A 12940-nucleotide genomic window follows, 5' to 3' on the forward strand; every position below is an offset into this window, starting at 1 on the left:
TATCTATCTATCTGTCAGTCTGTCTGTCTATCTATCACTCTTTATTTCCTATCTATCTATCTATCTATCTATCTATCTATCTATCTATCTATCTATCTATTTATTTATCTATCTATCTGTCAGTCTGTCTGTCTGTCTATCACTCTTTATTTCCTATCTATCTATCTATCTATCTATCTATCTATCTATCTATCTATCTATCTATCTATCTATCTATCTATCTGTCTCTGTCTGTCTATCTATCTATCTGTCAGTCTGTCTGTCTGTCTATCTATCACTCTTTATTTCCTATCTATCTATCTATCTATCTATCTATCTATCTATCTATCTATCTATCTCTCTATCTATCTGTCAGTCTGTCTGTCTGTCTGTCTGTCTATCTATCACTCTTTATTTCCTATCTATCTATCTATCTATCTATCTATCTATCTATCTATCTATCTATCTATCTATCTATCTATCTGGGTTGTAAAGTAATTGAGTAAAAATACTTAAGTATTATACTTAAGTATTATTTTTTGGGATTTGTACTTTACTCGAGTGCAGTTTTATCTTAATACTTGTACTTTTACTTAATTACATTTCCAATGAAAAAATAGTACTTTTTACTCCTTACAATTTTATTTAAACTTGAAATGTACTCATTACATTTTTGCAGATAATTTCCTTTTGTCTTACTGGACTGAAGCCACCTTTCCAGTGCATCCGATAAACAACCGATGACAGACCAGTGGTCAGTCATTTCAAATGCAGTGTCGTACGGTGGATGTGTGAAATTCCGACCATGCATCTGCACAGGCGGAAGTTCGGATCTGATTTGAGCTTTGGATCCATTGAAATATTTGTGTGACTGGACCGAATGTAATCCATGTGTCATTCGTTCATTTCATATTCAAGTAGGAATTCAAAATCGGAAAAACTAAAAATGACTTATTTACAGTAATTATTCGTTTACAAAACCAATATAAAAAAACAAATAATTACTTGTTTTTCATAATTTTGATTTAATGCTCAAGTTAAAAATAGGAAATAGGATGTTGAATTCCTAATTGAATATGAAATGAACGAATGATACACGGATTGTATGTGACCGCCCGACTGAATGTGATGTATTTATTCAAAACTATGAGCATCAAGTGAGAAACGCTGACGGGTTTTGTCCTAAACTTTATAATGCCTGCTACTTCTACAGATTTTACAGTTATGAAGTAAAAAAATGTCATTCATGTTTCAAATATACATATAAAAACAAAAGACTTTTGTAATTAAATGTGTACATAATGTCATTTATTTCTACACTTGCCTTCATATTTAAATAATCTCTATGAATTTCTACTCCCTATTTGCTGAACTAGTATACTTGTTAGGCAACTATTAATTATAATATTCACTATAAAACCAGCAATGATAATGATAATAATAAAGATAATAAAGATAATAGAATCAGAGTAAATATTAATTGTGAATTTTATTGAATTCATCCAGCTGCTCAAAAGCAAGGTTTTGTAGCAAACCTCATAACAATTCACAAAACTAATAACATTACTAACTTTCTTCAGAGCTTATTTTGATTTTTTGTCTCAAGGGGCTGGGTGCTCTGACATCGCAATTCGTGATTGCCTTCTCCCATGCAATGAACATTGTGTGACTGTTGCAACGTTTTTGCAAAATAAAATGCTGTTGGTTCATTACACGTCTCAGGACAGTTCCGAAGTGAAATGTCCACTGTGTGGCTCTAAAAGTTAGTGAAATGTTCTCCCGAACAGATGAGGTTTTTAAGGTTAATGTTATATTGAGATTTAAATCAACAAAACCTACCTCCCTATGAACCTTAAACCTAAACCTAACTGATAGGGTCATAAAATGTGAGATGAAAAACATGATTGCTGAAGCAACCACATCATTATGTGTCGACTCGCGTGCTCTGCAGGACTCGTACCCGGGTCCTTTGTATATGCAACACTCAGTCAGTTGAGCTACCACACAATTTGATCACACTTAAACAAGTTTGTAAATGTAGTTGGTTATGTAATGCAAATGTTAAAATGATTCATGTGCTCTAGTAAAAGAGTTTATATGTCATAAGATTGCACTGTGTGAGGAACAGAATGAAAAGTGTTTATAAACTGATAATGTGACGTTTTACTTGGGGAAAAAAGTCATTGTTGTTTTAGTGCCTGTAGTGTTCATTCCACCAGGAAATTGCCATGTTACGTACAACAGGCCACATAAAAATCATTTTGCAAAAATGTAGTTATTGTAAGATGATTCTAAAAACCAGGTTTGCGAATGCCACTGTCCTCGGAGACAGTAAAAAGGTGACTTAACAAACCAATCGATTTTAACAGCAACCTCTCTCACACAATCTCCTCTCTCTGGATTTTATTCTAGCTAGGAAAAGTTACTTTTTTTAATACTTAAGTACAATTTAATGTGGATACTTTTTTAATTTCACTCAAGTATGTTTTTGGCTAGATACTTGGACTTTTAATTGAGTAAAATTTCCACTAAATAACAATACTTTCACTTAAGTATAACTTCGGAGTACTTTTTACACCCCTGCTATCTATCTATCTGTCTATCTATCTATCTATCTATCCATCTATCTATCTATCTATCTGTCTGTCTATCTATCTATCTATCTATCTATCTATCTATCTATCTATCTGTCTGTCTATCTATCTATCTATCTATCTATCTATCTATCTATCTGTCTGTCGGTCTGTCTCTCCATCCATCCATCATGCATCTTTCTGTCTGTCTGTCCGTCCATCTTTCTGTTTTTCTATCTATCTATCTATCTATCTATCTATCTATCTGTCTGTCTGTCTGTCTGTCTGTCTGTCTGTCTATCCGTCCGTCCGTCCGTACGTCCATCTGTCTATCTATCTATCTAACTTCAAATTTAATGCTGGTTGTTTGTTGACTATACATTCTATGGAAATACAAGTAGGCTGCTTAATGAGGTCATGATGCTGCTGTGCAAACTGCTTCAGCAAAGCTAAATTTATCATCACAAACAACGTGGGCTTTTGGTAAATTGTGTCTGGCAGAGCTTAACAATACAAACAAATAAACAACAAGAACAACACATTATTTGGCACGACCTTAAGAAAGCGCTCGCACTTGTGAACACGTGACACGATTCCTGGAAAGTTCCTGGAAATTAGTATTTTGTATACCAGTCTTTTTAAATGAGGATTTAGTTGTTAACGACGAGCGCACTAACATACACACAAAGCAAATGAAAAAAAGATACATCGGAATATCTCATCACGGCAGAAGAGAGTAATTATATGTGTTCTGCTCGCTTGAGGCGCGTTGCAATAACGCGTTTTGCCGCACGGCGCGTGCGGTGCGCTTGTAGACGGCGCGAGACGGACAGTGGAGTGTTGCTCCCCAAAAGAATCAATGCAAATGTAAAAGAAAACGCGACCGCGGAATAGCTATTCATATCTCTTACAGTGCATAATGCCAATGTCAATCTGCTGAGCATCAAGGTGCGCTGCTGGGTTGATAGTGAACTGATCACTCTTTTCCGGCAGCTGCCCATTAATAAATGAGGGGCTAAACCATGGTGCCACTGAACGTCTGTAACGCGAAACACGCTGGACTTGGTTGCTTATTGCTTTCACTTAGACAAGAGGTAAGTGATGTGCGCTTTCTCCTTCTGTCGCTATGTGTGTCGTCGTTCAGGCTCAAGTTTATTGTCAAAATATGTTTTGTTTTTTTATTATTATTTTTTTATAACTCACTGATTCATTATGTCTCAAAAAGCAGATAAACCAGACGTTTAATGTATGCTGAAGAAACTTCATGTAGTACACATCTGGAAAGATAAGGAGAAAAATATAAAGCAAATGTATATTATTTGTCGAGCTGTCACGCAGTGCAGTTTCGAACAGACAGAGACAGTTCTGCGTATTTTGCTATCTCGTGAAGGCATGCAGCCTTTGTTTTTATTACACGTGCGCATTTTGCCATTCACACGGCAAGTCCAGTTTTTTTATGAAGCTTGTGTTTTCGTTCATTAAAAAAAAAAAAAAAAGGCTGGGTAGAGATTAAAAAAATAGGCTATATATTTAGCCTCTTTTGGACATTTATACTGACATTTAATTACTCAGGAGAGGTTAAAGCAAAATTGGCAATTTATTTGATCACTAGGCTTTAACTGTACATTTATCAAATTGCATAGGCTCTGGAATGTAACATTATCTCAAACATGTTTGCATTTTCAGATTGGCGCTCCCCAACATAAAATCCAGGGACGATCTGGAAGACGTCTCACATGTTTTGGTTGATTGTAGGAGTCACTCGTCTTTGAGGGATAATTATAGACATTGACTGGATGAAGAACGGGGTTCTCCAATGACCTGTCACTCAACCGACTCCACAGAAAGCATCGAGCATGAAAGTAGATCGCGAACCGAAACCCAAGTCGCGGAGTCCGAGCAGCAGAGTCGCATTGCCACTGCCAGGAGAGACCTTAAAAACACTGGTAAACGTTGAACGCTCGTTTTACTACCATATTCTCTTTATTTGGCTTGAATTACATGTTTTATATAACATCATTTATACTAAAATTGCGTCAAATGTGTTGTTAAACGTGATGACAGGTCATTTTAATTGGCTAACCCTCTAGATGACTTGCAATAACAATTTTATTTGTCCATTTAGGTGTGCTTTAATCTCATAAATCAGTGCTTAAACTGGCTGTACGTCTGAACTACCATGCTCACTGAATTATTAGGCATGTTTGAGAAAATAACACAGGCTATTGAGAGTTTTTTGATTCTTTGATTTCGTGTTTTGAAATGTTGTATATTGAATATGGACTGTGCAGACTGCTAATTATTATGTATTTACTTCATTTGGATTCATTTAATTTGGGTCTTGTGAGTTTTTATTTATTTATTTTTTTGTATTGTGAGGCAGAGCAGAAAATAATCGTAAAAAATTCTGAGAGACGAATGGGAATAAAAAGTATGTCAGGTATGTAAGTGAATGTAAGGATAAAATATGTACATTTCCTAACAAAGCCTTCACTGTTCACATTTGAAGTGACATTGTTGCTTTATTAAGCTTTTGTTGTGTTCCCTGGGATGTTTGTTTTCTTTAGGCTAGTTTATGTCTCTGTTGCATCCTTTTCTGGTTTAATGTGTTTGTGTCAGGGCATGAATTCTGTAACGTGAGCAAACTGAGTCCAGCTATTGTCACTGTACAGTATACGGTATATAAGTGAGCAACATAGAGCCATTGTGATAGATCAATTTTTAAAGGAATATTCCGGGTTCAGTTCGAGTTAAGCTCAATGGACAGCATTTGTGGCAGAATGTTGATTACAACAAAAATTAATTTCGACTCGTCCCTCCTTTTGTTTAAAAAAAGAAAAAATGGAAGTTACAGTGAGGCACTTACAATGGAAGTGAATGGGGCCAAGGTTTGGAGGGTTTAAAGACAGAAATGTGAAGCTTATAATTTTATAAAAGCACTCACATTAATTATTCTGCTAAAACTCGTGTTTTATTTGAGCTGAAAAGTTGTGTAAATCATAATTTTTACAGTCGTTTTAGGTTTTGTTGACATACACAGAAAAGGTTAGTAACCGTTTTTATCACACTAAAATCATGTTAACATACATATTGTTTATGACCATTTTTTAAATAGTGAGTATTTGAATGTTTATGGGCCCCATTCACTTCCAGTGCCTCACTGGAACCCAGCTATTAAAAAATAATTTTTGTGGTAATTAATATTATGCCACAAATGCTGTCGATTGAGCTTAACTTGTATTGAACCCGGAATATTCCTTTTATGTCTCTTTGCTACTTAGAAAAAGGATGTGAATTTACCGTTAAGGTTTCGAAAAGTGAAACATCTGTCAAGCATCTGCCATCAAAAATGCAAAAACTGTCAAGAAAATCATTCAGATATGTCCCGCTAACATTTTTGCAGTGCTGTACAACAGTTGCTCAAGCAGAATAGCCATGGTTGTAGCTGTGTTAAGCCACATGTTGTTGATTTTGTGAGTGTGCAGTTAGAGGAGTATGTTGGAATCTCATGTTACACAAGCAAACGACTGAAACAGAAACTGTGGAAGAGGGTACGTGACCATGTGGATATTTGTGTTCTTTTCTCGGAAGCAGGCTGGTATTGGGGCAGCCTGACAGCCAATGAAGCCAAGGAGATCCTGCAGGATACATCAGAGGGCACGTTTCTGGTCCGAGACAGCACTCAGAGGGACTACCTCTTCACCATCTCTGCCATGACATCAGCTGGACCTACCAACCTGCGTATTGAATACACGGATGGCAAGTTCAAGCTGGACTCTGTTGTACTGGTCAAGCCCAAACTCAAGCAGTTTAACAGCGTGGTCCATCTGGTGGAACACTATGTTCAGCTGTCGAGGACATCTTGTAAGGCCAGGACTACTCCACTTGCCCCATCCAGTGGCTCAGTGCAGCTCCTTCTGACAACTCCTGTGTACACGGCCACACCGTCGCTGCAACATCTGTGTCGTATTGCCATCAATAAAACCACACGACAGGTACAGGAACTCCCTCTGCCAAACAGGCTAAAGGACTACTTAACAGACTACAGCTACAATGTATAGAACCGCAAGGACAACAATGACCATAAGTGCTGAGGTTTCATGGTCAAGTGGTTCTGATATCACTTCATTTGGTTGGGATCCTTCTCCATGTGCCCAAGGACTGCATGAAGCAGAATTTAATACTAGTATTAAGTGTCCTTCATAGAGCACTTGACATGTTGTGGGCTGTTGATATTCTACGGTCAGTTTTAATGAATGAGTGAGAATGTATGTGTATGATATGGTTGGGGGTATACTGTCCTTCACTGACATCTATGAGATCTGATGGGTAAGTTACACCCATCAGATAATACGCCTCAAGTATGGCCATGCATCTCTTGAAAAGAAGCAAACGTCTGAGATATTTTGCATCCTGTGTTTGAGACATGGGACTTTGAAACTGTATGCTTTTGACTATGTTTTTATTTGCTCACTATTCATGTTATATTTTTGTACTGTAGTCTTAGGTAAGATGATCATTTGAGCTCTTTTCTCTGTCTTGATGTCATGGTTGAGAAAGTTTAAGTCAAATTTTGCCCAAGGAACTAGGGATGGGTATTGGCGAGTACCTTTGATTTATATCCTGATACCTGAGTCATGACTTTGTCATGATACCTACTGAAACCCAAAATAAAATGTAAAAAAATATACTGTTACATTTGAAAAAGCATGCTTATCCAATGTTTAAAAAAACACCTGCTTATAAAAACAGTATAAAATTGTGTAAAATTAAGAGGTTTAAAGGAATATTTCGAGTTCAGTACAAGTTAAGCTCAATCAACAGCATTTGTGGCATAATGTTGATTACCACAAAAAAAGTATTTCTTTAAAAAAAGCAAAAATGGAGGTTACAGTGAGGCACTTACAATGGAAGTGAATGTGGCCAATCTTTGGAGAGTTTCAAGGTAAAAATGTGAAGCATACAGTTTCATAAAAGCACTTACATTAATTCTTCTTTTAAAACTTGTGTATTATCTGAGCTGTAAAGTTGTTTAAAACATTGTTTTTATGGTTTTTAAGGTTTTAGGTTCACAGCATGCAACCTAAACGAGTGGCAGCAGTGCAGTGCATAAAATCACGCAGCTACGGGTCAGGAGCTTCAGTTAATGTTCACATCAACCATCAGAATGGAGAAAAAAGTTGATCTCAGTGATTTGAACCATGGCATGATTGTTGGTGCCAGATGGGATGGTTTGAGTATTTCTGTAACTGTTGATCTCCTGGGATTTCCACACACAACAGTCTCTAGAATTTGCTCAGAATGGTCCAAAAACAAAAAACATCCAGTGAGCGGCTGTTCTGTAGATGGAAACAGCTTGTTGATGAGAGAGATCAAGGGAGAATGGCCAGACTGGTTTGAGCTGAGAGAATGGCTGCAGTAACTCAGATAATCACTCTGTACAATTGTAGTGAGCAGAATAACATCTCAGAATGCACAACATGTCCAACCTTGAGGCAGATGGGCTACAGCAGCAGAAGACCATGTCGGGCTCTTGATTAGGACCATAGTGTTCCTAATAAAGTGGTCAGTGAGTGTATAGATTGGCCCCATTCACTTACATTGTAAGTGCCTGACAGTAACCTCCTTTTAAAGAAATTAGTCAAAATTATTTTATGTGGTAAAGAACATTATGCCACAAATGCAGTCGATTGAGCTTAACTTGTATTGAACCAGGGATTAAACTTGCCAAAATAAAGTTCTTCATGGTCTAAGGGTGCATACCTTTGCAAATAAAATACCAGCTAAGTATTTATTGCACACACTGAACCAAGGGGTAATTAATCATCATGGTTTGTGTGTGCTTTTGTTGCATATGGTGAACCAGTTTTGGTCTATGTTAACCCTACCTCATGTAGGCCTTAATAAACCTGCATGCTGATTGGTCATATTTGGAGAATATTTGATTCTATACTGAATCGTTATTTTGACACAGACCAAAAAGGAATGGCTAGGTCAGAAGCTTCGAAATTCATATAAGCTGCTCATTTTTACTTTCTACTCAATTCTACTTGTGAAGTGATTATAAGGAAAATTGGATTTTCTATTCTAGTTTCTGACTTATCTGACCTCCTTTCTATTTTGGTTTTGTGAAACATAATTTTATCACTTCAAGCATGGCCCACTCAATGTTCTGTTCATAGTTCTGATTGAGTGTTAAATTCCTACACCTCATAATTAGCTTTTTTCCTTATTTTCAAATACAATATTTAGTAGTATTATCCCGATTGCAGTAATCTGAAATGGATTACTGATTGGTGTTTTGATTTTTGCTTTTTTTATTTTTTTTTTATTTAACTCTCAATAAAAGTCTGTTCATGACAAGCTAGAGAAAATCCTGATAACCACTACCAACTTAAGGGATAGTTCACCCAAAAATGAGAATTCTCTCATCATTTACTCACCCACATGCCATCCCAGATGTGTATGAATTTCTGTCTTTTGCAGAACACAAATGAAGATCTTTAGAAGATATTGCAGCTCTTTAGGTCCATACAATGCAAGTGAATGGTGACCAAACTTCGAAGCTACAGAAAGCACATAAAGGAAGAATAAAAGTAATCCATAAGACTCCAGTGGTTTAATCAATGTCTTCTGGTGAGATTCAATTGGTTTTAGATGAGAACAGACCAAAATATAACTCCTTTTTCACTATAAATCTTGACATCATCATTCTCCTTGGCGATAATGATTTCAAGCTCAATTACACTTCCTAGCACCATCTAGCGCTCTGCGCATGCATCAAGCACTTGGAAGTGTAATCGAGCTTGAAATCATGATTGTCAAGGAGACTAGAAAGACCTGATTCACAGCAGCGCCATCTTTGATTTTTGACAGGAATGCCAACAGGCTGTGAGGGAGAGACGTACAGTCTCTTTAATGGGTTGTATTGCAGTTTAAAGTGTTTCTGGATCGTTCCAAACAAAACATTGAAAAAACATATTTTTTTAGGAACATTCAGTAGACAAAAAACTCCAGACAACATGAGTTGTGGAAAATCAGATGTGATCTAGGAGCTTTTTACAGCTTTATAACATGTGTGCCATTGAAGAGAGGTAAGTCTATCCCTCACATCCTTGTTGTCATTCCCATTAAAGATGGCACTACCAGGAATAAGGTCTACAATGAGATGTAAGTAAAGATGTACAGTGAAAAATGTGTTACATTTTGGTCTGTTCTCACCCAAAACCTATTGGATCACTTCAGAAGACATGGATTAAACCACTGGAGTTCTTTGGATTACTTATATGCTGCTTTTAGGTGCTTTTTGGAGCTTCAGAGTTTTGGTCGCCATTGCATTTTATGGACCTTCAGAGCTGAAATATTCTTCAAAAAAATCTTCGTTTGTGTTCAGCAGAATAAAGAAATTCATACACATCTGGGATGGCATGAGGGTGAGTAAATGATGAGAGAATTTAAATTTTTGGGTAAACTATCCCTTTGACATAGGTGAAAATACACCTCATACCAATCTACCAAGTTAAGCCAAAAATGTTACCCACCATAATCATAGAAGGTCACTCTTTGCTAACATCTCTCAAATCCGGTGCTGATATTGTTCCGTCCATGGTGCTTCCTTAAGGACATGGTAACTACTATATTCATTAAGCTGTGAATCCTGCATTTAAGCCAAATTCTCCACTATAAAAATTCCATGTCATGATATAATTCTACAACATTGTGCTGCATCAGTAGTGAATGGATTGTATCCCAATAAGTGAGAAATAAAAGCAAGCATAGCTTTATTTAATATTCTGTGACTGTCTTTTTTGTCAACTACTGATATTAGACAGGGTGTACTGAAAATACTATGATTTTTGTTCTGTGTGTAGCTGTTATTAATACATATATGTTGAGGTGCATTAGAAATTTGGAACAAAACATAAGCACTTTTTGGTTTGTTTTTCCTCAACAAATTCACTCCTTTATTTTTGCCCCTGAATGAGCCAATCATATGCTGAACTGAAAATAACACCCATCATCAAGGTCACACACTCACAATACAGCAACCTGGCAAACTCTCAAACCTTCAAATAAACCTCACATCCTACACTGACGTTTGGTTGAAAATGTTCAGAAAAAATATAGAGATAAACCAAACATTTTGTATGTTTTTTTAGCAGACCATCACTTTTTACATCAGTCAGCAGGTGTAACAGATAGCCAGATTGATTTTTGTTGTTTGTTTGGAAATTTTGTTGCGAAGATTCACTTAAGCATTTCATCACTGATTCATTAATCCAACAGTGTTTGCAGTCATGAGTTATGATTTTCAATCTGCATGATATTTCATGATAGCTAGTATTTCATTATTTTATTTGTGCAATGTTATCCCTGATGTTGTTTTAACCCACATAAACCCAAATCCTAACATACTACCTCAAGCATTTAATAATTTTGAGTTAGTTGGATTATTTTCATGATTTCTCTATTTCTACAGGAATTTTTTTAGTTCGGTCAATTTATCTGAGCTTGTTTTAGTCTGTTGCCAATGCCAAATTTTTATATTATTTAATAGTGCTTTTTTGAGTTGACACAACTTAAAACACTGAAGTCAACTTAACATGTTAAGTTTTCATTGTATCAGTTTGTATACATACGTTGAATTAACAAGGGTATTTGCCACCTCAAAAACACATTTTGAATCAACTACATTTGGCGCCAGGTAACTTAACGCATTTATCGCAAGATTTTTAATACTAAGATATTTAAATTACTTTGAATCTAAGCACATGTTAGATGAACAATATAACATTAAATGTTGCCCCAACTAGCTTAACAAAGTTGTCTGAACAAACTATTTAATATTGAACAGTGTTGTTGCATAAATACATTTGGTTCCACTTTATATTAGATGTCTTTAACTACTATGTACTTAAGCATTTGTTACAATGTACTTATTATGTACATACTTGTTGTTGCATTGTACTTACATTTACAGTACCTGCATTTAATTACATTTGTAGCTACACTGTTAACTTTACCACTAACCCTAAACCGAACCTTTGCCCAACTCTTACCCTAAAATCTAACTCTAACCCCTAACCTTAACCCTAACCCTAACCTTAAATCCTAAACCTACCTGTACCTCAACCTCAGTAGCAACAAATGTGAATCTTGTGAGAATTATGCAGAACAACATGTAGTTACACAGTAAATACATCGCATTTTATGTATTTTAATGTTAGTATATAGTAGTTAAAGACACCTAATATAAAGTGTGAACATACATTGTTGTTACATTACATTTACTTTAAATTTGTATGTGTTATAGGCTTATTTTTTGCTGTTTGCAGACTTTATCTTTGCTGTTTTGTTGTTGTTTTCATCATTAATGTTAGTTAATGGTTGTGTGACGATGATAAGAGCTAATCTATTTACTTAATGATGTTCGTTGATTTTCATCATTACTGATGTTTTTGTGTCAAGTGTTGAGGTCTATGTGCCTCCCTGAAGAGTTGCTGTTATCACGTTGCTGCGTTTACTTTGCAAGATGCTTGTGCATTAAGTGGCAAAGGTTGTACTGTTTACTTCACATAAGTACAAAAGTACAAAAAAGTTTAAGTAATTGATTAATTCATTATATTTAGTTATTTGTATTAAACATTTCAAGTCCACATGACTTAAATCAAACAGTTTTGTCAATTGTTTGATCTGTTAAAGGTGCTGTAAGCGATTTTAGCAGTTCTAGAATTTCGACAAGCTGAGCTGTTGGATTAGCCATACCCCCTTTTCCCAAAACCCTCAACTCCAAAGTTCTGAGCTTTTTTGACACCGACACCAGCAGAAACTATTGTCAAAAACAACAGCAGCAAAACAGCGCCCTCAACTGACAATTGTTATGAACAATATGGCATAAAAATGGTATTATGCCTCAATATTTCGCTGCAACTATAAGACTAAAAGAACGTGCAAAATGATTGACAGGTTGAAAGCCCCATTGTCCACACTTTTTTGTTTGCCGTTAACAGAGTCTAGAGCTGTCCCAGAGACCTGTGAGATATCTCACAACACTTATTTCATTAATATATTTCAGGGAGTAGTAACATTTTTTGCATACCTTTCCATGAAAAGAATCGCTTACAGCACCTTTAAGTTGAATTTTTTAAAGTCGATTTACAATATGTATCATTGTAACTTCAGTCAAATCTAAAATATAACAAGTAAGTTAGGTTGAGTTAACGCAAATTCTTTACCTCAGAAAAGTTTACTTTTTTAAGGCAACAAGTTTCCATAAAATGTTTAAGTTGTCCGGGCTTACAGTGGGATATTTTATTTGTTTGTTTGTTTTTGGAACTGATTTGGAAAGTTTTGCAATTTGGTAGTCTGTTCCATTTATAGCATTTTAT

At 35.8% G+C, this 12940-nt stretch overlaps 1 protein-coding gene across 4 annotated transcripts; it reads left to right on the forward strand.

The window, feature by feature from the left end:
• The first annotated feature begins 3225 nt into the window (after positions 1–3225).
• On the forward strand, positions 3226–11060 carry socs2 (suppressor of cytokine signaling 2). 4 transcript variants are annotated; one of them, XM_051688531.1, is made up of 3 exons: positions 3226–3646; positions 4239–4498; positions 6144–11060. In XM_051688531.1, the coding sequence occupies exons 2-3, from the start codon at positions 4369–4371 to the stop codon at positions 6611–6613; spliced, it is 600 nt and encodes a 199-aa protein (XP_051544491.1). In that variant the 5' UTR covers positions 3226–3646; positions 4239–4368; the 3' UTR covers positions 6614–11060. The 4 variants fall into 4 exon arrangements, with proteins under 4 accessions (XP_051544491.1, XP_051544492.1, XP_051544493.1 ...); XM_051688532.1 differs by having other exon boundaries at positions 6147–11058; XM_051688533.1 differs by lacking the exon at positions 3226–3646 and having other exon boundaries at positions 4356–4498; positions 6147–11059.
• The last annotated feature ends 1880 nt before the right edge of the window (positions 11061–12940 follow it).

The sequence above is a fragment of the Myxocyprinus asiaticus genome, chromosome 45 (assembly GCF_019703515.2).
Source record: "Myxocyprinus asiaticus isolate MX2 ecotype Aquarium Trade chromosome 45, UBuf_Myxa_2, whole genome shotgun sequence".
Taxonomy (NCBI): domain Eukaryota; kingdom Metazoa; phylum Chordata; class Actinopteri; order Cypriniformes; family Catostomidae; genus Myxocyprinus; species Myxocyprinus asiaticus.

Coding starts and splice junctions, on each gene's coding strand:
- socs2 (XM_051688529.1), top strand. CDS start 4,815: ATGTTGTATATTGAATATGGACTGTGCAGACTGCTAATTATTATGTAT. Junction 4,993..6,143: donor GGGAATAAAAAGTATGTCAG/GTATGTAAGTGA, acceptor TTTTCTCGGAAG/CAGGCTGGTATTGGGGCAGC.